Source organism: Lytechinus variegatus, chromosome 3 (assembly GCF_018143015.1).
Source record: "Lytechinus variegatus isolate NC3 chromosome 3, Lvar_3.0, whole genome shotgun sequence".
Taxonomy (NCBI): domain Eukaryota; kingdom Metazoa; phylum Echinodermata; class Echinoidea; order Temnopleuroida; family Toxopneustidae; genus Lytechinus; species Lytechinus variegatus.
Window position 1 is genome coordinate 63,884,786 of NC_054742.1, and position 25,492 is coordinate 63,910,277.

At 36.8% G+C, this 25,492-nt stretch overlaps 1 protein-coding gene across 4 annotated transcripts in view; it reads right to left on the reverse strand.

Annotated features, from left to right (window-relative positions):
* Positions 1–25,492, reverse strand: part of LOC121411637 (paired amphipathic helix protein Sin3a-like) — a 45,096-nt gene continuing 19,604 nt past the window's right edge. For all 4 annotated transcript variants that reach the window (XM_041604449.1, XM_041604452.1, XM_041604451.1 and 1 more), the window contains exons 8-25: positions 25,069–25,314; positions 24,193–24,312; positions 23,625–23,711; positions 22,922–23,040; positions 19,948–20,066; positions 19,395–19,609; positions 18,789–18,946; positions 17,636–17,716; positions 17,112–17,244; positions 16,460–16,643; positions 15,532–15,642; positions 14,729–14,838; positions 14,045–14,231; positions 12,959–13,125; positions 12,232–12,414; positions 11,416–11,588; positions 8,846–9,320; positions 1–3,901 (exon numbers count right to left, since the gene is read on the reverse strand). In XM_041604449.1, the coding sequence (XP_041460383.1) occupies positions 3,659–3,901; positions 8,846–9,320; positions 11,416–11,588; positions 12,232–12,414; positions 12,959–13,125; positions 14,045–14,231; positions 14,729–14,838; positions 15,532–15,642; positions 16,460–16,643; positions 17,112–17,244; positions 17,636–17,716; positions 18,789–18,946; positions 19,395–19,609; positions 19,948–20,066; positions 22,922–23,040; positions 23,625–23,711; positions 24,193–24,312; positions 25,069–25,314 (3,111 nt within the window). In that variant the 3' untranslated portion in view covers positions 1–3,658. The remainder of the gene's footprint in view (positions 3,902–8,845; positions 9,321–11,415; positions 11,589–12,231; positions 12,415–12,958; positions 13,126–14,044; positions 14,232–14,728; positions 14,839–15,531; positions 15,643–16,459; positions 16,644–17,111; positions 17,245–17,635; positions 17,717–18,788; positions 18,947–19,394; positions 19,610–19,947; positions 20,067–22,921; positions 23,041–23,624; positions 23,712–24,192; positions 24,313–25,068; positions 25,315–25,492) is intronic.

Here is a 25,492-nt window from a genome sequence, read left to right on the forward strand (position 1 = left end):
AAAAATATATTTACATATATATACATATACACACATGTCTCTACACAACACCCAAGTTTCAAAGTGTAAATATAGACATGATTTGTTTAATTTACATTTTTACACGGTTTTACCCATAGATAATAAACATCTCATACATGTACACACCATGCTTGGTTCTCAAGAAGACTGTTAATGACAGGTGGGACGGGACCAACACAATTACCTTTACTGTCTTAAAGGGGAAGTTCACTCTGACAAAACTTTCTTGTAAACAAAGCAGAAAAATAATAACAAATATCAGGCTACACTTTGAGTTTCATCCACCAGATTAAAAAGTTTTTAGAATTTTATTTTTTATATGTGATGTTATATGCAACCATGTATTGTGAACTTTAACATTCAATGAAATGTCATTTTCTTGCAAAAGTGAAAGTGGCTTTTATTGTGCCCAAGTATATCAACAGACAAATAATTTCAATCTTGCTCCTGGAAGGAGAATATTCAAAGTCATAATAAAACATTACAACATTGAAATTTATGCATCTTATATTACATACAAAATGGGGCTGCGGCTCAAAAATCAAAATTAACTTTCTCAATTTTCAATGGATTTTTCTCAAACCTTCACCCTTATCTTTTAATCATTTTCTGGTATTCACACAACAAAATGAACATCATGATGAATTTCCCCTTTAAAGAAACAGTATGGGTTTGATGTGTTATTGAAATAGATAAGAATCTGTTGGTTCTAAATGCATGGGTCAAGTGAATGCAAATTGGAGAAAAAATAAATTAATGTCACAATTCATTGAACACTTTCCCTAGATATACTTTCTCCCAGTCCCCATTGCACAATAATGGTAGAGCTGACCATATGAAGAAAGGCAAGTATAGGGCCCCCGGAAGCAAAAAGCTTAGCGATTGATCACACAGTTACTTTGTACACATAATTACACACAATGGTTAATGTAATCAGGCATAAAAATTGGCCCTATGATCAAATGCTAAGCTTTGTGATAAATGGGCCATGTTATTTACAACAGAAATTGGTTTAATGTTACTGATAATTGTAAGTTGTGGTAATTAGAATATGCAATAGAAAAATGGGTGTGCTCAAGTGTGTCAAAGGTTGCGATATTTAAACAGATCTTCAGCATTTTAATCCTGAGATCAATAATATGCAAATAGCAATGATTTCATGATTGGGAAATTTAAACAGAAACACAGCACCTATACCCAAGTTACAATCCATATCACAATGATAGAAAGAAGCAAGCATAATACATTCCAGGCCAGGGTTCTGTCAGATAAAGGTTAGTGATTGATCATAAGGCCAATTTCTGTGATTGATCATACACTATAATCAATGCAATCAATCTTAGAAATCAGCCTCATGATCAATTGCTAAGCTTTATGTTAGTGGGCCCAGAATGCTTTGGCACAGTAGGTTTGCAATATCGCTTCACGGCAATGGCCAATCAAGATCATTGATCCATGTATCTTTTGTTCAAAACCCTTACCGGGAACCAATCAGCAACTGTCTTTTCTACTTGTGATCTATCTCAAATCTTTGTGCTACATGACCAGGGACACAATACTATGTCAAACTTATCCCTTTTTCTATTGGAAAGATGAGAAATTAATCGGGATTGAATCACCTATATAGCTCCAAGAACAGCCAGCCAGCCTTACATTGTGCAAAATAGGGAGAAGAGAAGGGGGGGGGGGGACATAGATTTGGTGTAGAAAGTCTTGAATTTAAATGCTTTCAGATGTGTAAGTACCAGTTCAAACTTCATTCTGTTTCAACACACATTCGACCTTGGATATTAAGAGAATAGTAAATCTCTTTAATATTCAGAATGAGGTGAAGACTAGATCCTACCAGTAAAAAAAGCCTTACATTATCATCTCTAAATAGTTTTGGTTGTGAACTAAACCAACCTCAAATACCAAACAAACCACTATTTTTCATGATTCTATGTGTTTATTTGCAAAACTAACACAAAGCCCATTTGAAGAAAATATAGAGAAATAATGTATTTTCATGCTCAAATCCATATTGATCTTTGTGAGCTGCATGAATACCAGATTGAATTCCAACATAGTACATTATATTCCAATAATAAGACTTGAAATCCTACCTCCCAACACCAAACAACAGAATGTCTGCCTCACCAAAAATCTCGCTATATCAGTGAATTCATATTCAGATTTGAGATCTGCATTTAAATGAAATGATTCAGTCTACCCAGGCCCTGCACACAGATTTTAAATGCAAAAATGAAGAATATGGCATAATTCATTCAATCTAACAATGCAAAGGTATAATAAATACAATTGAACAGGTATCAGCTATATTTATACATGATAGTGAAGAAAGGCAAAGTGATAAAGGGGATGGGTGGGTGGAATAAACTGAAGCGATGTGAGGGAAAGAAAAAGCACACTATATCAATGTTGGGGAATTTGTATACTGACCTGGAATGTATATTGCCTTTTGTACACACATTTTTAGAAAATATGCAGCAAAGTATTCAACAAATCTGGCCATAAGTGTATATAAATAGAATGGTGATTAGCAATATAATATGATAGGATGACTGCTCAGGGATAGAGCAGAGGTTTCTTCAACAAGCAACTCGGGTTAAAAACCCAAATCAGTGGCTTGTAACCTATGCAATGATGTCAGCAGAAGGAGGGACCTGATGAGCTGTCTTGATTCATCAGGTTTCTCCTAAAAGAGTGGCATTCCTGCCTTTGGGGAAGGCATTGAATTTTTCCAAGCTTGGTTTTGAAAGCTGGCTGTTGTTGCAAAATTAGCACTAACCACAACACCAAACCTGTAATGATGCTGGTGTTAGGATTGACGTCCTGAGCTCGCAATAACGGGACTGGTATTATTCTGTTAACCAACATTTGGTGTTGGCATGAGAATCTGCTCTCGATGCAAATGCCTAAACTTCAAAGTCACCAAATGATCTTCATTACCATGTCCTATAGAGAGGACTTGAAGCCATCGGTCACTTTGTTTCCCACAAGAATACATCTCTTTCTTGATATCAAACCGACCAATCTGAAAAGAAGACAATCTGCATTTATGTGAGGAAAACGGATCCTTGTAGGTACAAGGCATATTATATGTCAGGAGCTTGCATGACAGACCATAAATTCACTTTCGTGTAGGCTTACGACCTTATCACAATGTTTTGGTCAGGCTTCAACAGTCACCGGAAAATTCCAAGTCTACATGACACATAAATAAATTTGCAGAGAGGAAAATCCACAAGCCACCTTTCCATGAGGCTCTGCTGTTAGGGTCTCCATTCCAGTTTTCCATACTGATAAATACTCAAATCTGTAACTGCACTCTGCACAAATATGAAAAAAAAAAGAAAATTCTAGCACTCGACAGAGAAGCATGAACTACTGCAAGTATCTCATTGGGCTACTATAAATAATAAGTTGATCTCTTTGTATGAATTCCAAACATAGAGTGATGTACTGTTCCACAATATCAATATATAAGATGACCTCATAAGGGAATACACTTGAAGTATCATGGAGAGGTGATCCTTCTAAACACCTGATTCAGCGGTTGATGCATGTTCAAAGTAACTCAATACAGCCTGCTTTTATCATTGTTCATAGTTCCAAAGCAGGGATTCGGCGGCAGTCACGACTCCTTGCTGGGTTCTTCTGGCGATTTCTTTGGGTATGTTACCTTGAATTTTCTGTGTACTCCGTTGGGGCTTTTGATCTCGTAGCTCGCAGTCTGACACGGCACCAGGTTCTCGCCTTCACCCATGAACCACTTCTCGACTGCCTCGGCCTCGGAATCACCGACGTTCGCCTCTCTCCACTTGTCAACCCATTCATGGAAGCGACCTGATAACCTGGCAGTGACCTTTGGATGGGCCTGCAAGACAAATGCAATCAAATTGTGTTAATGACAAAATATTTCAATCAAGCCTGTACGATGGAACAATAACAAAAATATTTAAACATTAACACATATCAATGAAAACTTGAATGACTGATGAGTACCCATTATGGATTTTTGATATGTTCTAGATATGACATCTACCTGCAACTAACCAGTGATACCCAGCTGCTCGTAACAATGAGGAAAGTTCGTTCAACCAAGAAATTGTTTCTTCCTCTATTCCAACTCATTGAGACCCTACGCAAAATCAAATTTAGTGTCAACCCTATCAATAGCCCCTCCCCCATCCCCAATGGATATTGTCTATATATGCTAGCCAAAGTGGCATGTGAAAATACAATGGAAGTTACTCAAATCCTATTCATGCATTTTACTATATGAAAAAAGAGAAAACTGATAGAATATGAATCATCACCCATCTTCAACCAAATATTCATCAAACCTGACAATCTTTTGAATATATTCAATTTTAGTGTGATAGGAGGCATATATAGTACCAAATTGGTAATCAGTAAGCACTTGATTTCAATATTCATTCAATCCATACTGCAACTTCAAATTGTATGTGTAATGGAAAAACAAATACACATAAAACGTAAGAATCTTGTCACTTTCGTAAGAATGAGAGGATGCCAATTTGAAGTGGCCCCAAGAAATCCATACCTGGCAAAAAAAAATATTTGGGGGGGGGGAGCTACTTTACACAACCTACTGCTGCAAATCTGCAACAGTGAATAAGCTTTCACATTGCAATGAATCAGGATTTGCCACGGCTCTATTGACAATTTCGGGGGCAAAATCACCCCAAGCCCCTGTGTATTTTTTTCCCCTGACACCCATAGGGGGTGTTGCAAGAAAATATTTGTGATCAATTGCAAATATTGTGTGGCAATTTTACAACCGATAAGTCAACATTAGCTGTAGCAAATCAGATTAAACTTCTCATTTCAAGGAGCAGATTAATAATCAATTACTAATTTGCAATCAACTGCAAGACATGTGGTTAATTTAGGGACAAAAATAGACTTGCAATTGATCGCAAGTTTCTTGCAACACCCTATTAGTGTAAGAGGTACTAATGCCTGCACACTCGTTAAGTTTTAAGACATCTTGGGATTTCCATGCAATAGACTTTATCAGTATTAAAGTCATTCATGCAGAAATCTACTCCAAAATCATCTTTAACATTCTTGTGAATAGCTGTAGCTATTCCCAAGACACTATTTGTTTCAGTTAGACATTTAAATTTTGTCAAAGATGGGCAATTCCGTAAAATAAATCAACCTTTGTGAACTGCCCAAGCCATGATTATTTGAGAGCAGTACAACTGATGATAACATAGTTAACTAATTTTTTGGAAGATCTCACATACTGGGGGTTGAATATACATATTTTATGGAATTGGCCAGATACTTTATTCGTTGCAGACAACTATACTGTATAAGCTGTAATTTTCGCGGGGGTTTTATTTTCGCGGATTTCGCGAATAGCCGATCGGCCGCGAATTTAACAACACGCGAAAACATTGACATATTTCGTAGTCAGTGCCAATACCCCCAACAGCAAAGTTTTGCTATTGAAAACATCCTGCGTAATGAGAAAACGGAGATATGCACCTCTATATGTACAAAAATAAGGCTTAGAAAGTATAGTTAGTGATTCAAAAAGTTAGCTAGAATTTCACTTTTTTTAATTTCTCAAACAAAATCAGGGCCTAAACTATTTTCTAACATTATTTTATCAATATTTATACACTCAGTGTAATATTAAAATGTATTTTCCATGAAACAATTTGATTTTATTGTCATCTGATTGACTCTATACACACGTATTGGTAGCTATTTGCATACTCATTAATATTCATAAGTCACATGACCAGAATTTTGGAGGTGAACATTCTGTTCACTAAATTCCACAATTTTGCACTTTTTACCAACTTTTTGAAAAATGAATCAAACAAAACACTAATTCCAAAGATTGCTTAACCCTATAGATCCTGTGGCATGATGAATTTTTAGATTTAAAGGTTAAAAAGTGAAATTTAAGCCACCTTTTTCCACAATTTGTAACTGTTTTTACAGGGACATATTTATGTACAAAAGACGTATCAGCATGGTAACTGTGAGGAGTGTAGATTTGCACATGAATTGCACTAGTTTTGCTTCTTTGAAATGCTGTGGAAATGTTTTGTACATCTTCCGATCGCGAATTTAACAACCCGCGAAAATGTCGGGACCCCCGCGATTCGCGAAAAATTCTGTACGCGAAAATAACAGCTTTTACAGTAATTGCTCAAGTAGAACTACAGAAGAAACAATGCAGAAAAAAAGCATGTGCCGTCACCAGGCGCGTACGCAGGATTTTTGAAAGGGGGGGGTTTTCGAGCTGATTTTTTTTTTTTAATCTCCCGCCCAGTCTCTAAAAAGTGATGAGCGGGGGGGGGGGGGGGGGAGGGGGAGGTGATGATTTTTTTTCAGCGCTGCAAATAAGACAATAACATTTAAGTGGGGATGGGTATGTAACAGTGCGGTCATGACCCGCGAGCGAGCAGAAATATTCTCGTTTTTGCGTTGAAAACATAACCTTTTTGTCAATAGTTTGTTGGTATCATAGTCGATGCTACATGTCCTTCGGATCGTAGCACTCATGATATGGCCAACCGCGTAGCCAGGATTTCATTTTGGAGGGGGCGGTAAATGCACGCAAAGCGTGCCAACACTTACGCTAGGGGGTGGGTGCAGGGAGGGGGAGTTTCCCCCTCCCGCGCGAAGCTTTTAGTGTTTCATAAATTAAAATGAAAAGGAGCCGTTTCTCTTGTCTCTATTACCTCCAATTCGGTTGACTATATTGCGATTTTGAACCTTGTTTTCAAAAGTGATTGTAAACGCACAAAAGAGGTATACAATGGAGGAAATTAAAATGATAATAACTCCGCGCGAAGCGCGGAAGCTAAATTAAGTGATTTATCAATTTTTCTTGCCATAAAAAGGGTCCCGAGAAAAGGGTATTCTCAAAGATATATTGAAACTTTCTTTGGAAAGATCAGATTTGATTACAAACAATTTAGCATCAGTGCATATTTTTAACTCGCAAAACAGAGGAGAAGATTGGTAGAGGAAGATATTCCTCCCCGCGATGAGCAATGAAACTCTGAAATTTCAAAGGGCGGACGTTTCATCAAATGTAGATATCTCTAATACCCAATCGTCTCTAATTCAATTGATTTTCTAAGATTATTGAACTTCATTACAAGGAAAATAGTGCGCATAAAGTTGAAACTTCTGTGATTTATTGAAATTATCTATCTATATAATAAAGGATGATTAATTTTTTTGACTTATCCTGAAGCGCTTCATTTTGAATATAAAGAAACTTAAGTGTCATTCAAAATTTCAAACTGAGGGCGCAAAACAGGACAGGAGATGAATGTATACAGGGAAATGACATGAAGTTTAATACAATTTGATAAAAAAATATTGTACTTTTTTTATTTAATACGATACGAATTCCATACCTTCTTCTTTTTAAATTAGGAACCTGTTTGCCCCCAAATTATGGTTGTTTATAGTAATGAGCTGAAAAGCGGGAGAAGCTGACTTTATGGAGGTGACGGCAGAAACTGATATAAAGATTTTACCCGCTCGGAGCCGACCAGACCAGAAGTTGCGCGATCAATTGAAAAAAAAAGATAACTTCATACATTTACTTCGGCCTAACCTTACTCAAATTCATGCCCTAATGTATACAATTTTAACTTTAACTGGCAAGAAGCACATAGCTGAGGTGGAAAAACAGGGTTAGAGAAAAGGTGGGGGAACAATGGAGAACTTCAATATTGTCATTTAACCGCGCGCAGCGCGGAAGCAAAATTCATATATGAATTTAAAGCAAGAAGAGTGAAGGAGTTTCTCTTTTGAGAAAAAAATAAAGAATAAATAGAAAAAACACAAAGCTACCTTTCTTCCCTTTCCTTCCTTCCCTTTTCCTTTTCTCCTCTCCTTTTTTCCCTTCTTTTTTTTTCTTTTTGGGGACGTTTTTTTTGGGGGGCGACCGCCCCCCCTGGCTACGCGCCTGGATATGGCCTTGATCAGAACACTAGAAACTTGAGAAATGTCATGAATAATTACGAGCGAGCGGAGCAAGCGAGCCGAAATGTTTGTGTTTTTCCGTCAAAACATACAATTCTTCTCAATAGCTTGTTGGTAATGATTACATATTAGTTGATGATACATGTCCTTCTGCTCGTAAGTCTCATGATATGGCCTTGATCAAGAGACTAGAAACTTAAGAAATTTCATAAATGATTACGAGCGAGCGGAGTGAGCGAGCCGAAATTTTCGCGTTTTCCCGTCAAAACATACATTTCTTGTCAATAGTTTGTTAGTAAATCAAGTATTAGTCGATGCTACATGTCCTTCTATTCGTAACACTCATAATACGGCCTTGAACAGGAGACTAGATACTTATGGAATTTCATAAATTATTACGAGCGAGCGGAGCGAGCTAACCGACATTTTAGCGTTTTCCGTCATTTTGGTTTTCATATTGGTAAAACATATTTTGTAAGAAAACGTATGTCTTTGTCTTGGTTCACTTGTATTCATAAGTATACATCATGATAATCATGTATGGCCTCGTTAATGGCGATACCGTGATCATGTCGGCGACATGCAGAAATAAAAGATATAATAAAATGGAGCGAGCGAGCGAAGCGAGCGGAAATTTTTTCTGTGTTTTTCGTCGGAAACATGAGATTCTGTTCATTATTGCTTGATCAGACCGACCTCTGGGGAGACGAGCAAAAAAAAAAAAAAAAAAAAAAAAAAGGAAACGAAAAGGGGGGGGTTTGAACCCCCGAAACCCCCCCCTTGCGTACGCGCCTGCAGTTACTTTAGCCAGAGTTTCTTTGAGACTCACCTGTTTTGCCTTGGTGATTGAGGTTCTCCTGTACATGTAATCCTCCGAGTTCACAACATAAACCATCTTGTAGGAGTTGAGGTTGAACTTGCATTCCATGTTATTAACCATGTCAACACCTTCCAATGGATTCATCACACCACCCACCACAACCCTGCCTTCAGTCTTCTTATCACCCTTGGTCACCACCTTCGACAGTATCTTCCTGCCATCCTTGAGGGTGGCACCGCCAAGGATACTGTCCATGGGTTTCCCGTTGGGATCACCGGTCGACTTGGTCTCCGTGCTAGAGTCTGTGTCCTGTGAATTGTCATTCTGTTTCAGCATTTCCTGATTATGGGTGTCCGTTTCCTCTTGGGAAGGGGGCGTGGCGGATTCTTGCGCCGAGGCCGATGCCAGGATGTGAGAGATGAAGTCCGTTGGGCAGGTACCTTTGTCCTCTTCGGGTGACTGCTGGCGAGTCTTCCGTAAGCTCCTGTTGCAAGAAAAGATATTAATGTGATTTTGATACCAAAGGCCACATGTGTGTAAAACTCAGTAAGTAGAAAACACATTCCCTTGAATCAACCAATATGCCTAGATAGGTCAAAATACAAGCGCTAAAACAACATTATAGCTAGCCATTACCAGATCAAGATTTTCTACAAGGATGGAGTGACGGGCTAAAATATCTTTGTAAATAGCATTTTTAAGGTAAATATTATTTCATGCCAGATATTTTACAATAATATTGAATGACTTTGCTCAAAGACAGAAATTTAGGGATGTATATCTCAACATTTTAATCCCCTTTCATACACTTTGTAAATGATTGTAAGGAGTAAGGACGTAAACATCAAAGGGTAGCTATAATGAACTCCAGTGAAATATTCAGCTTAGAGCTAACTAACTGGGTTACAGTGAACAATTATTTCAAGAGGTCTTTAATAACAAGATTGTCACTACATCATCATCGATCGAGAGCATTTACATCACTTTCACTCTGTGAAATCTAAGCTGAAATATGATCATACTGAAGATCACTAGAACAGGTAAAACCATTTTGGATGTTGTGTGTTTATTGCATGGAAAAAAGACAACATATAGCTTGAATGATCTTGTCTACATCTCAGCAATTATACATTATATATAAGAATTAATTGTAATCATACTTTAATATAAACACATGGATGATCATTTGATTCTGATCGAAGTTTGAAATTGTTACTACAACTGGCATTTATGGTTAAGTAATCTATGATGTATAACAAGTGGAATACCTCTGGCTGTCTCACCTGCATCACGCGGTTCAATATAGCAGCAGTGCTGACTTTGAATACTACTCTAACTCGCATAAGATGTTCAGTGATACATGGTTACTCTTATGTCCACTTTTTATGAACTAGACCAATAAACTTACAGAGATATGATGATTATTCAACAAAAAGCCCCAACATGGCCAAAGTTCATTGACCTTACATGACCTTTGACCTTGATCACATTACCTGAAACTCAAACAGGATGTTCAGTGATACTTGATTACTCCCATGTACAAGTTTCATGAATCAAATCCATAAACTTTCAAAGTTATGATGGTAATTCAACAGATACACCCAATTCGGCCAAAGTTCATTGACCTTTGACCTTGGTCATGTGACCTGAAACGAGCACAGGATGGTCAGTGATACTTGATTACTCTAATGTCCAAGTTTAATGAACTAGACCAATAAACTTTCAAAGTTATGATGGTAATTCAACAGATACCCCCGATTCGGCCAAAGTTCATTGACCCTAAATGACCTTTGACCTTAATCATGACACCCGAAACTTGCACAAAATGTTCAGTGATGCTTGAATGCAATTATATCCAATTTTCATGAATCAGATCCATAAACTTTCGAAGTTATGATGGGAATTCAACAGATATCCCCAATTCGGCCAAAGTTCATTGACCCTAAATGAACTTTGACCTTGGTCATGTGACGTGAAACTCATGCAGGATGTTCAGTGATACTTGATTAACCTTATGTCCAAGTTTCATGAACTAGGTCCATATATTTTCTAAGTTATGATGACATTTCAAAAACTTAACCTCGGGTTAAGATTTCAATGTTGATTCCTCCAACATGGTCTAAGTTCATTGACCCTAAATGACCTTTGACCTTGGTCATGTGACATGAAACTCTAATAGGATGTTCAGTAATACTTGATTAACCTTATGGCCAAGTTTCATTAACTAGGTCCATATACTTTCTAAGTTATGACGTCATTTCAAAAACTTAACCTCAGGTTAAGATTTGATGTTGACGCCGCCATCGGAAAAGCGGCGCCTATAGTCTCACTCTGCTTCGCAGGTGAGACAAAAACTAGTGACAAACATATGCTCCCACAACATTGGCTCTGGTACAAATACCACAGAGGGCATAGGTTAGAGTTAGGGCTGTAATGTAGTTTTTGGTTCAGAATAATGTAAAGTTTAGGATTAGGGTTTATTTAGTTTTGAAGGTTAGGTTTTATGTTAGGCTTCACATGCAGATTTTCCATCAGAGCGATTGTCGCTGGAGCAAATTTCATGAAACCTGAAAACTAACCTTGGTAGAAAGACTGGTTTCTTGGTGAGCTGTTCCCTGAGTTCTGGTGAGATGCTTTCAGAAAGGACAAACTTCTCCACATAGTCCACCCACTTATCGACCTCCATAGGATCATCACTGGGATCTTCTTCTGTGTCTAACAGCTCGATGCACAGCTTACGATCAGACTTGGCCTGTTCAAATCAATTCAATTTAATGCAATGCAATTCATTTAAGTGCAATTCAGTTTAATTCAATTCAGTTCAATTCAATTCAACTCAAATCAATGCACTTTAATTGATTTGAATTCAAATCAATTCAAATTAAATCTAATTCAATCCATTTCATCTCTTTTAAATTCAATTTAATTCAATGCAATTAGGTTCAATTCAACTAAGTTCAATGCAATTTAATCAAATTCAAATTAAATCTTTTTCATTTCATTTCAATTCAATTCAACTCAAGTTAAATTCATTTCAATTCTATTCCATTCAACTCAACTCAATTTCTTCTATAAAAATATACATACAAAATAAATGACATGAGAATAGACATTGTACATGATGAGGGGTCAAAGAAAGCATAAAGCCTGCACAATTTAATCCCATAATGGCCGATTAATTTAATCCCATAATGGCCGATTAATTCATTGAATATGGATTATCAATTCAAAAGAAATTGAGATATCATCCCCATGTTGGTTTAAACCAAAATATGGCAGTACTGTTGTACTAACTGCACATAATTAACACAGAAAGGTGATACAAATGCACATTTACATAGCACACTGACATTTCAATAAGGATATAACATTAAAAAGAAGAGAGCAATACATACATATGTGATCTTGAAGCAGTTTTCTTCCGATAGAAGCTGCTCTGCTTTCCGCTGGTACAATGCTTCAGCGTTTGCTCTGACTGGCATTGAAGCAAGACTGCCCCCTGTTCCACCAGACTTGATCTCATTCACAAACAGATCTGTGACCTGCATACACGTATCTTCTGTCACTATGTGCTGAAGCTGCAGGGAAAGTGAATGCAATGTAGGAAATCAATTAATTAAATATCATCTCCAAAGTCTTAGCATGACAATGTAATAATCAAAGGATAGTAACATAAGACAATTGGATTTTAAAAGAACACACATGTAGCGTCGACATTACAATCTTGCAATTTGCTATTTTTTCGTTCATGAATGTACAACTCTCAGTTTGACCCAAAATCTTAATTTTGCGTGGTATATAATGCACAGCTGCACTTGCCATGCAACAAAATAGGCTTTAATATATACTTTGTGAAAGATGAAAAAAATATCTGTCATTCTTTACAACATTCTTTACATTATATTTGCAAAGAATCAAAATGACAATATGCCTTGGTTATTATTTAAGATTGAATTAACATCATGGTATTTAAAATTGTAACGGAAATTCACAATATATTCAGATTGCTTTGTGAAAGAGCCTTATGTATCAAGACTATCATTAGGCAAATGAACCTATGGCAAGGGATCCAGTGTGTGCTGGAGCTCATTGTAGTTCATCTCTCCTCAATCATTAACTCACCTGTCTCACTGTATTGCTGACAACCTTATCAAGAGTGAAAGCCATGTAGGCATGGATACCAAACATCTCTCTCAGCTGGTCTTCATAGGTACCACTCTCAATGTTGTTATCTAAGAGACTTCGGATCAGATCCAACAACGTGTTATAGTACTCGCTTGGATCCATTTCTGTATGGCACAGTGTTGCAAATAAAGGGAAGGTACAGGTGTGAGTACATGAGAAATGCCCCATAACATATGAACATTTTCCTTAGTAAACATGAATAAATCTAATCGAACCAGTGTTAATATTTTCACTTTCAACGAAGAGTGGATTTTAATGTAAATCTCCAGAGTAAAGAGCACATGAATACATAAAATGTATTGAAATAAAATGAGACTGCAGATAAGACTTTACTGTAACTGATTTGACCCCAACTTCAAATCCAGCATAACAGTATGTGTGGCGGGCATGGCTCCCCAGAGAAAAACATCATTTTCACACTAATATCACAAGTATGGCATTTTACTCTCCAGTGAAATAAGAATGAAGTTTCAAAGAGCATCACTCTTTGTTGTACGAGTTGCATTTGAATGCGCAATTTACCACGCAAGCAGGCACCTTTACGAAGACCAGAGTAGTAACTATCCTTTTCATGAATCAATGCCTAAGCCCACATTCTTCTTTTTGCCCAAAGCACATACCTACCAATTTTGGGGTTGAGTGCCAGAGTAGCGGCGTAACTAGTGCCTGGCAGAAACGATACTAGGCACACAATCTCCTGCCGGATTCAGTACCAATTTTCTCTTCGGCAGATATCTTAAACTAAGTGGTACGTAGCCGCACACAATATCTAAAACCTGCCCCCCTCCCCGCGATATTGCCAGAGAAGAGCATGCGCTGCCGAGGGTGAAGTCATAATGCATACACGTAGTCAATCTGAACCTAATCTGCAAACATCAAACCGCGTCACAACCGGCGGATATGGTTCCAAGTATGAACGATAACTGCTGTTAAGAACGATATCTGCCGGCAGATACTGTGTCCACCGGTGGAACCAAATCCGCCGCTACACCCCCCTCATGTTAGAGCAAAAGATTATCTTACGTGGTTGTTTCAATCCCAGTGCTAAAGCCGTCGATTCCTTGGCAGCTCTCCTGTTCAGGCCTCCTTCTGTTTCCATGATTACCTCACATCTCTTCTTCATCTTCTCAAGTCTTTCACACAGGATGTGATACAGCCTCAAGAACAGATACCAGTTGTTGTTCACAAAGAACATACGATACGAGTCGGGCTACAAGATGGCAAGGAGAAAAGAAGAGATGAGTAAATTATCATATTTCCAATCACTTTTCACTGATTTCCAAATGACATATGTGGCCTTATATGAAACAAATGTACAAAGACCTGTGTATATCTATTTTTTTGAAAGATATTTCTGACCAGAAATTTACACGAGTTTGAAATTCATGATCTAAAATCAATATACTAAGTCATTTTCATTCACGGGGACTAAGTACATGTAGTCAAATGCCACCACTTCTACAAAGAAACAATATCCTGACAAAACAGCCTCAAAGTTGGATTCCTAGACTAAGTAAGTAGTTAAACAAAGCTAGATTCCATTCATGCAAATGTCTATCATAAGGATTTCTTTACTGAAAACATTTCCACTTAGAACACAAAATTGAAAGTAATAACTGCAATATTTTCATGCTATAAAGTATGTTCCAATTTCAAATCAAGCACTCATTGTGTATTTATAGCACTGCTAAAGAGATTTATACTTACTGCTTCCCAAATTACCCTCTCAAGAGGCCCATTGACAAATTTTGATTTTTTAGTGTCAGCAGCAGCAGCATCCTTTCTTGAACACTGGTCCCCTTCATCTGTATCCATATCTGAAGAAAACAACAAATGTACATCACAACATTTATTAGGTTTCTACAGATTTATGCAACTTTGATCTGCATTTTTTGAGTCAAAGGTTTTCAGACAATCTTGAGCTGGTACTTCCAATATCCTGGGCCCCCAGAACACAAAAGTTGTGCAAGCATGATTTTCACGATTGATTGTAGTCTATGCAATCAATTTTAGAAATATATTCTACGATCATTGCTAAGCTTTGTTACAGGCACCTGGGTCCCGTAACACAAAACTTAGCAATGATCAAAGAACATTTTTCTATGATTGATTCCATAGACTACAGTGTACAATCAATCGTGAAAATAAAGCGTACGATCAATCGCTAACCTTTGTTTTACAGAACCCTCGTCAGTGTTTTGAAGTCTTGTGACATTGCTGGTTCATTTAATTGACAATTAGTATCAAGTTTAGAAGCAGTAAACCAATCAAGTCTCTCAGATAATCGATTTTATCTCAGTTTAAAATCAATGTAAGTTTTTTACCACTTACCCCTTCGGTTGGTAACCATGTAAACAGGAAATATTGCAAGCAGGATTGCCAGGAAGTTAAGCACCATATGTGCCAGATAAAGCAGGAAATGGGAAGTATCATGGCCAGAAATCAGGTAAATTAAGCGCACAAGAGCAATTAGAAAAGCTGACGATTCTTTATAATGACGGAATAAGTACCTTCATCTTCATCCTCATCATCTGATAGCTCTCCTCGTTCCTCAAAGGTAAGGTCTGGCAAGAAATGGAGTAAGAGCTGCTTGATCTTCTGCTTCTCAGTCTTGTGGATTCCTGACAAAGGAAATATTTATATACAGCAATTACAACCATGTCCATCTTACAGCACATTCCATCATAAAGGTATGTGACTATACAAATTTATGACTAGAATATATGAATGTTGGAGCTGCCAACTTCTAGCAATAGAAGATAAGAATCATAATGGCAGTAGGTAGCAAAAGAAGATGAATTTCTAAAAACAACAACAAATGGAATTTCTCAACAAGTATGCCCTAAAACACTTATGTTATCAAGGACATGAAATGAAAATGTGTTTGATTGGATAAATTTTGTGATCGAATCTATTTCAATGGGGTGCCAAATCAAAAGATACATTTTTGCCCTATCTAGGAGAACAAAGACTATCAACAATTTAGCTACATTAGCAGTCTTACAAACAGCAAGCTTGACTTTTTTCACACCTGGGGGGTGTTTCACAAAGATTTAAGTATGACTTAGGTCGCACTTAAATGTCGACGCGTACATGATATCCAACGCGCAATCTTATTGATCAATACGCAGTAGTGTGCGTCCTCTTGGCATGATCTGACCAATGCTGTCATGCCTTTTATACTGCGCGCAAGTAGACATTTAAGTGCGACTCTAAGTCATACTTAAATCTTTGTGAAACAAACACCAGGCCCTGTTGCATAAAAGTTACCATTATGGTAACTTTGCCATCTAATGGTAACTACCATGGTAACAATGATCAACAGCCAATCAGAGTCAAGGATTCCAAGCAAGTTACCACTGGATGGCAATTTTACCATAATAGTAACTTTTATGCAATGGGGTCCAGATCCTGATTAAAAGGGACTTGAAACAATACCTGTTTGTCTCTTGGTATGATGTATGATGAGTGAGGAGGCATCCTCCATGAACTGCCTATTCATGAAGGGGAGAGATAGATGAGGTCCACATAACCCTGCTCCATTCTCTCCAGTACCTAAACCTTCTTGTCTCTCGTAGAATATTGCCTCGATCTCGTTCAACAAACTCTTTGACCTGAGTGCCTGTGTACATGGGATAGAAAATATCATAAGGCTTAGTTGGTGTTACAACATTTTCAAGATCAGTCAAATCGCTATTTTGTTTGAAAAAAACAAATCCTTCTGGAGCGTTTCAATAATGCATAAAAAATGAATTTACAATATGTGCAATTAATTTCAGAGAATACAATTAATATACTGTTTTTTTTTTTAGATTTTGGCGATCATCGCCAAAGTAAGCATGTGAAATCATTAATAAGATTGCACATCATGAGCCCATCAGCATTAAAGCATGATTCTAATTAAAACTTAACTAACTGATGAAAAAAAATTTAAGTGCAAAAAGGAAATTGCATATGTAACTCAACCAAGAAGCATATTATGCCTTGGATGAAATATTATATTTTGGTGAAGTAACTCTTCGCTTAAACACTCCATTCTCCCTTGGGCGGTCTTTGAAGGCAGGTGTCACTGTACTAGTAAAATAATTACCTTGACATCATTTTGTTTGAAGTTGAGTCCCTGGTGGTCCAGAGACTTGAGGTAGTACTTCTCATTCTGTTCTCTCCAGATCTTATTGAAATTCCTCTGTGCCTCCCTCCATTCATCCTCCTTCAGTTTTAACCTGAAAATACCATGTCATGATTTATTCATTCTCTGTTTTCAGTAATAAATTCAATAATGCACATGACAAATAATACATACATTGCAATTTATTCACAAATTTGTGGTTCATGATAAATTACTTAAATTTTCAACAAAATTGTTAGAAAACATACGTCTCAGAGCACACTTAATGACATTTTTTTTTCTTCAAATTACATTCATAATTGACTAAACTGAAGAATACTAACAATATATGGTTTATGCAACAACAAAAAAATCATGAACAAATTTCAAAGTACAAAAGGATATTTTATATGTAACCCAACCAGGAAGTATATTATGCCTTGGATGAAAGATTATATTTTGGTAAAGTCATCCATCTAACCAGATAATATTGAATTAAGATGTACCTTTTCAGAACAAGGGGGACAGCAACAGCAGGATTTTTCTTCAAGCCTTCAATAATGTCTGGTGATTTGTCTCCATATATCCTGAAATACAACAATTCAATGATAAATTGAGGAGTTATTAAAGTCACACCACTAAAAAACAAAAGTATAAGAACAAAGTATAATGATAATATCATGACTTTTTCAATAAAGATTCAAGTACTGTACATCAATGTAAAGCTCTATAACAAAATCATATATCCTTATGACAGGGGAAGTTATACTCTAACAACGGCCAAAAATTCTGTCAAATTGACGTGCAAAATGGAGTAAGTTTCGACATCAATCATATTATTGTTTTTTTTTACAGTGATTGACAAATGTGCTTAACCTTATCTAGGCCGGGGGAGGGGGGGGGCCTCGGAGGCCCCCCTCAACAAATCGCGCGATATTTTCACCGTGCGAAATTTTTTGACCACGCCGCTCGCTGACTTTTTACTTTCAAGTCTTGCGCAACTTTTGAGACCAATTTCGCGTCACCCGGGTACGTGGTTCCGAAATTGCGCATACGAAATAAGAAATTGCAAAAAACAATATTATACATAAGAAAATGATTTGATATCACAATTTTTTTCATGTACACTTGCTAAGGACACCACAAAGAGTTTTTATACCAAAAATTAGTACATTTGGAGATTTATTTAGGGAGTTAGAGGAAAAAGTATGATTTCGCATACTAATTACGCATAAATTAGCATAATCACTTAATAGCGATTCACATGAAATAAATTACTATACAATCTTGTAGATTATGTCCCAGGCAACCCAAACTGCAATTGATCTAAACTTGCATTATTAAGAGATCAGAATTTTAGATCAAACGCACCCTTTGAGTTTGATTGAAATCTTTTGCAACTCTACATAAGACAGGTCCCTGAATGGGGTCCGTTTCATAAAACTTGTTAAAAAAAAACAAATTTATGATAACAGTTAAAAGCTACTGAAATCCTTCAAGCTGATTGGCTGATAGTAAATTTGTTATAGAAATTGTGCACTTGTTATCATAACAAGTCTTCATGAAATGGAACCCAGAGATACACACTGTGATCCAGACTCTAGCAAGATTTGAAGACACTGAAAGACCAAGTTTAGGGTATGACAACCAATCTCTTACCTCTGAATGGCTTTCCTGTGAATAACTTCTGATGTGCCACCCAAGGAGTTGTCTAGTCTGAACTTGGAGGATTCCTCAGGAGACATTCTGGAGAGTTTCTTGGACACGTGTTCCAGCACTCGGATGGTATGTGAGTTGATTTCTATCACTATATCCAACTGCAAAAAATAATAATATATACAAATTCAAAATAATAATTCTAGTTCCAACAAGCATACTCATTCAATGGCTCAATTACACAAAAGATGTTTGAATGTCCGTCCTCCTTTTTTTCTTAAAAAGCATGTGAGCATGCTCTTTTTGATGTGATCGCATATTAACTAAAGTGAAAGCATTTTTATATTCAGAAAAATAAGTTGTGGAATAATATTCGCCACTGCTTTGATGTACTGCTATGTAAGAGGTAGCTGATAACTGATTTGGGTGAGCCTTAATAAAAATGGCAAAGACTACATCTTGAAATTTTGATTTTTAGTTGTCTGGATGAATAAAATAACAAAAACATTAGTAATAATTATGATGATGGAGATTATGATAAAGATGAAGATGGCAATGGTATTGGAGATAATGACGATGATAACTATGACGATAATTATAACATCTTACCTCATATCTCTCATCCTCACACCTATAGATGTGTTCTTCATACTGGGTTTTCCTGGAAGCAACGAATGTAGAATCTTCTGACCATGAAGGGAAGGAGACCCAAGTGTCATTGATGACCTGGTTACACAAACCAGTTCTTCCGCCGCACTTTGGCTGTTGGTAGCTCTTAGGAAGTGCCCTGTAGCTGGCTCCACAACGCTTGCAATTGGAGAAATCTAGACATAAACAATGAAGGTATATTGTTATTCATGTTGGAAATAAAAAAGACTCCATAACAATAATTGGAGTAAAGATTTGTGGTTTGAATCAATTGATCATGTAAAACATCAATTAGATACAAGAAAGCTTCAAATATGATTTACCAAAAAAATAAATCAAATTAGCATAAATCAGTGAAATATGAAAGAAACTTCAACTATGAGCATTTTTATTGACACACCCAATATTTTGCTTGCTGTTCATTGTGATTTAGAAATCTCCATATAACAAAACTAGTAAACAAACTTGGACTAACTGAGTGAAGAGAAATACACACATAGAATGTGAACCTTACCTATTTCAGTATATAATTCTCCCTGGGATCTTTCTTTGGGCTGGTGAGGAGGCTCGATTTTGTCTGATTCTTTGTAGCCCAGGAACTCCTTGAACCAGCGGTACAGCTCGGGAAATTTACTGTAGAGAATTAAGAGAGATGAACAAGTATTACTTTTGGACCATTTAAAGAAAGAAAAGCATCCACTGCAACAGAAAAGTAAGTTTCTTGTTATACTCAGACCTGCCAACCTCTGGGAATGAAAAATTGTATTATGTGATAAAAAAAAATGTTTTTTCCCCAAACAAGTGTATTTTATAATAAAATGTGTTGCGCTCAAGCTGTATGCAAGCTAGAATGCGCACTGCTATTGCAGATGAAAATAAAAAACCATTGAAACATGTGTATAACTCACCCTGGTTTTAAACAAAATGATTGAAAAAGAAACAAAGTTACCTGAAATCACATTGATGTAATAACCATATTTGTGTAAGTTTTATGAAAAAGAGACATATAAAGATAATTTTTCTCAATAAATTACGATTTCATAAAAAAAAAAAATTGTTTTTACAAAACATCAGGGTAGGAATTAATTTTTTTTTTAGGGGCTACTTTTTTTTTACATTGGGGCTACCACTGAATATCTTGGGGCTATTTTCAAATTCATGGGGCTACTTTTTTATCGCATATCAGCAATTACCTTTTGACATTACGAGACTCACTGTGACGCCTAACAGCTCAGAACATTTTTTTTGCTCCCGGTGGTGGGGGAATGCCCTACAGGCCTTACAATAATCAACAGTGATCCCACAGTCACCTTCAGCTTCACACACTTCAGATTTGAGCCAATCGAGGCCCCAAGACTTTATTGGCTTATTCAAACATTTAAGAAATCAGATTTAAATGTTTGAGTGTGTTTTGACACCCTCACTCCACATCCCCTTTACAACCACACACACATATGGGCTTATTTATTTTTCATCTTTAAGAACCATGAACAATGAACCCCCCCCAAAAAAAAAAAAAATCTAAATAAAATTAGTGAATAAAACAAACATAAAGGAGAGAGGGAGAGAATTCAGATCAAATAATAAATTTAGAAAAAAAAATAAAGTTTTTTTTTTCATGGTTAGAATCACGGGTGTGGGTGAGTGTTTGTGTGTGATTGTGACTATGAGGTGCACTTGGATTGCATATAAATTATGTTAAAGAAATGAAATAAATATCTTACTCAGTCTATTCAAATTCCAACACATAGCCACAGGCTATATGTACATGTATTGTAGGTTCATGTACCTTAAGTTTTTCGCAAGTTATTTTGAAAACGCAGATCTCCACAGAAAATGCCTTTCATTCTGGGAGAGTCTAAATTCGGTGAAAATGTATTCATTAATAACTTAAATATTAATCACAATGAAGAAATCATAAAGTGTTTTGACAGTTTTCAAAAATTAACATGAAATCTAAACTCTATCTGAAACAGAAAATCACCATCACTTAGGCCATTACTGATAGAATTCTCACCCAGAGCTCTGGCAGAGAACGTGAGCTCTAACTGGCTAGCTAACAACAGCATGCAAGTACCACACTCAAGCGCACGGCGTCCTATTTTTTTTAGATTGAGCCTTGTTTGATGATTTATTGTCTGATATTTACCCCTCTTCAAGAAAGAAATTAAAAAGTTATAATTCACAACTATAAGCGAAGTGATTTTGGATTATTAAGGCTCCGTTTTGACAAGCAAAGACAGCGACTGTGAGGATAAAAGACTCGCACATCGTATGTGCTGTGAACGGATTTATTTCCTGAGCAGTTAGAATTACTATATCACAGAATTGTGATATCCCAAATGGGAAATGTGTGCATTAGATATTGCACATGGTGAAGTATGGAAAAACCATGGTATTGAAAAAGAGACGCACTTGGCAATTTGAAACTGTGCTTATCGTAATGGCTTCGCTGCTTATCCATCTCGCACTCCGACTCGACGATGTCGATAAGCAGAGCTGTCACAATCACCAGCTGATCGCTTACACCGCCTAGTACACATACCGTACGATGCATGTGGTCTCGTTACCAGCTGTGCAGTCTAATCGTGCACGCGTACATATACATAAGCCATGCGGCAAGTGCGTCAACAATTCTAAAAAGCCTGTGCTAAAGACTATGCGTACTCCGCATCCCATATTGCATTGCACGTTTATTTACAATCGCGAAGCTTCCGGTGTTGCGGAAGGCTCGGATAATGCATCGACCGTTCAACTTGAAGCTGGCAAGGGCGATATAAAAGATGCGCTTGCTCCGCCGCCGGAGAACGTAATTGTGTGAAGTATTTTTAACATTGTCGATGGTATTTTATTGGGGCGATTCTAAAATAAATAGTCGCCCCAAAGCATTGGGTTTTGAGAATTTTTAGGGGCGATTTGGGCTGTCATGGGGGCGAAATCGCCCGTCGCCCCCGTGTAATTCCGACGCTGCAAAACATATATTTTAAAGAAAAAACGTACAGCCATATTTTTGTTGCAAAAACGTACTGGTTGGCAGGTCTGTATACTGCAGACTCAAAAGGATGATAAATTCAGAAAATATCAAAGAGATAAACACACATTCAGTTCCTCTCATCCTCCGTGTCAAATAATGAATACTTCTGAGAGCAGGCACATTATATTTTTTTTTTCTAGTAAGAGATAATCTTGCTCAAAATGAGTTAAATTTCATTTATCTCAATAACACTTGAAGAATTATACTGCAAAAATCTGTCTAAAATTTGCATTTGTGCAGTCTTACATCCCTTGCAGGATTCCAAAGTAGAGATTTTGAGGAGTTCACTCTCAATTTTCGAATTTGTGTATTCAGCTTCAGATCAATGAGGTGGTGGGAGCAGGAAGAAAAAAGTATTTTTCTGTCTATCTATTCTTATTTCAATCAACCCATCCCCCACCAGCTAACTAAGGGTTGGAAATGAAGAAAAACATAAAATCTTTTTCTCTCTTACCCAAGGAATGGGTTGACAAGCTGTACCAATTCTGCTCTCGAAATGATTTCTTGGTTGAAGAGAACCAAACACCGAAGAAAGTTGTCATAGACCTGCTGACTACTCAGTGCTTTTCTCACCTGTAATGATGATAGGATATGTTTAAGAGAATTGTTTTCGAAGTAATGAAATATAATCCATTACAGTAAAAAGGAGATTGTCGTTTGACCAAGAACACTTTAGTGAATGTGGGGGAAAGAAGGATTCTGATATGAAATGTACCATTAACCCCCCAAAAAGCGAAGAAATGATTCATGACACTGTTTAAATAAAACCATTGCTGAATTCCTGATGTTACTACACCTACAAAAAGATTATTACAAAATTAGCCATCTACTATGAAATTAATCACTTTTATTTCCCACTACTATAAAAAGATATATAACCGGGCAACATTAAACGAAGCATGTCAGTCACTCTCTGAAAGTTACCATAGCAACAGTCACCAACCAGTGCTTCTCAGCCAATCAAAACCAAGCATTTAACTGTAATTGCCAGAGCCGACTATTTAGTCAGTGCTGACATTTTTCATGAACCCCCCCGTGTGTCATCAAATTTACTTAACAAGAATTAAAAGCAATGTTCGATCTGTACAGAAAATGGGTTGAACAATGTGTATATACATACAAACATATAGAGGTAGTTGCAAGAAATGGAATCTTACCTTATCAAAGAAAGCAAATTCACTAAGGCTTCCATGTTTGCCTGCTTCATCAAGAGAGATGTCTTTCGTTGGACCAATCTTGATTTTCTGTTTCAAAGATAATAGAGAATGTACAAATGAGTTTCTTGTCAAGTGGCAATGAGAATAAATAATTTAGCAGTTGAGAATAAATCAAAATTTGGTGATAAGTGCACTTTTTAGCAGCTTTGAACTGATTCAATGTAAAGGTTTTCCAAATACAGAATGAACTAAATGATTCTTGGTAATCATTATTGGAAAATTGACAAAGCGTGACTTAAAAAAAAGATTAAAACATTACATTTCATTGTGTTTACATATTTCGCAGGAGCATGATAAAAAAAAATCCATAGCCGACATTTGGTGGGAATACATTCAATGAGGTCCAAGTAATGACCACATAAACACCTAATTAGCCCTAATGATATCAATGTATTATTATTGGGCTTGGTCAAAATTTTTTTTTTTTCCAGGGGGGGGGGGGGGGGGGGGGAGATTTTAAGAGAGGCAAATTGTAAAATATCTGTATGAGCAATATTGATTATGATACCTTGCTTGGATGATGTGCTCCTTGTCCTTGTCTTTTTACTTGACTGCTGTGTTTAGGAGTCTGGCGTGGTTTTTTCGTTTCAGAGTGTTCAGTTTGCACAAGGATTCTGGAGAGATTGTCCTGTCATAGCAGTAAGATAAACAAAAAATAATGTTGCAAAAAATCACTTAGTATAAAAATGGTTTAATGATGAAAATATGAGTATACATAGACATCCAATAATGGTTATTTTTGAGTAAGGGCACCTTTCCACATTTCAGCACAAATGGGAAAATTAGATAAGGGCACAACAAAAATATCAGAATCTATTGATAAGGTCCTATCAACAGGGCATCTAAAGACAGTCTTGAAATGATTTGAGCCATGTCTACATAAAGATTCACTCATCGAAGTCAAGTATGATCAATATATTGATCATACTTCAGCTGTCGATCAGCATGTAAATTCTAGTATACCAATCGGCTTGTCAAGTTCATGTTGGCTTCTTGTTTTCATGTCCTGGAAATCTAATCATAGTTCACTGGGAAGCATAGTAAACTCACCAAACATGAAACAAACTTTCTACCAATATAATGTTGGTCTAATGGAATTCCTTGTTACAACACGGCTATATGGCATTACCATCATTCCAGTTGAACTGCTTGGAGCTGTAAACGGGACTGTCTTATGAAGTACTAAATGATATTATTCTATCAAAGGGTGTCATCAGTCTTTGATCACTGTACTAACTAAAAAACAGCTTCTATAAGTCATGTGCCAAAGACCTATTCATAGCATTCTCCCAATTAATGGAATTGCACAGGGCTATATATTTGTTGAAATTGGAATTTTCAGACAAATTGCACATCCATGAATTATAACCTCTGCAACACCTACCCTTCCTAGTCCAAAGGAGGACGCTAATCCAGCAGCACCATTCGCATCGGGCAAGAAATGCCCAAACTCCTTGAGGAGATCCTCTTGGTTTTCAAACAGTTTGGACACCTGACTGAAGACTTGCGTTTCTGATAGGGAAGGTTGGTAGGTGCCACCAGATTCCTTGACGATCCGTTGCTCCTTCTGGTAGGTATGCAAGATGCCCAGGAAAGCTTTGTAGATTTCAGGCTGGTTTTGAAACCGGTTCTGATGAGAAAGGGACAAGTTTGATCATTTATTCTTTATCTATCTATTAAATTTCCCCACAAAAACGGATAATTAACAATATTCAATTGTTTACATTGTGGTGTCAATAAATGGCTTGAAAAAGATGACTCCTCTTATGCACATAAAACATCAATTATGCAATACACAATTTGATAAC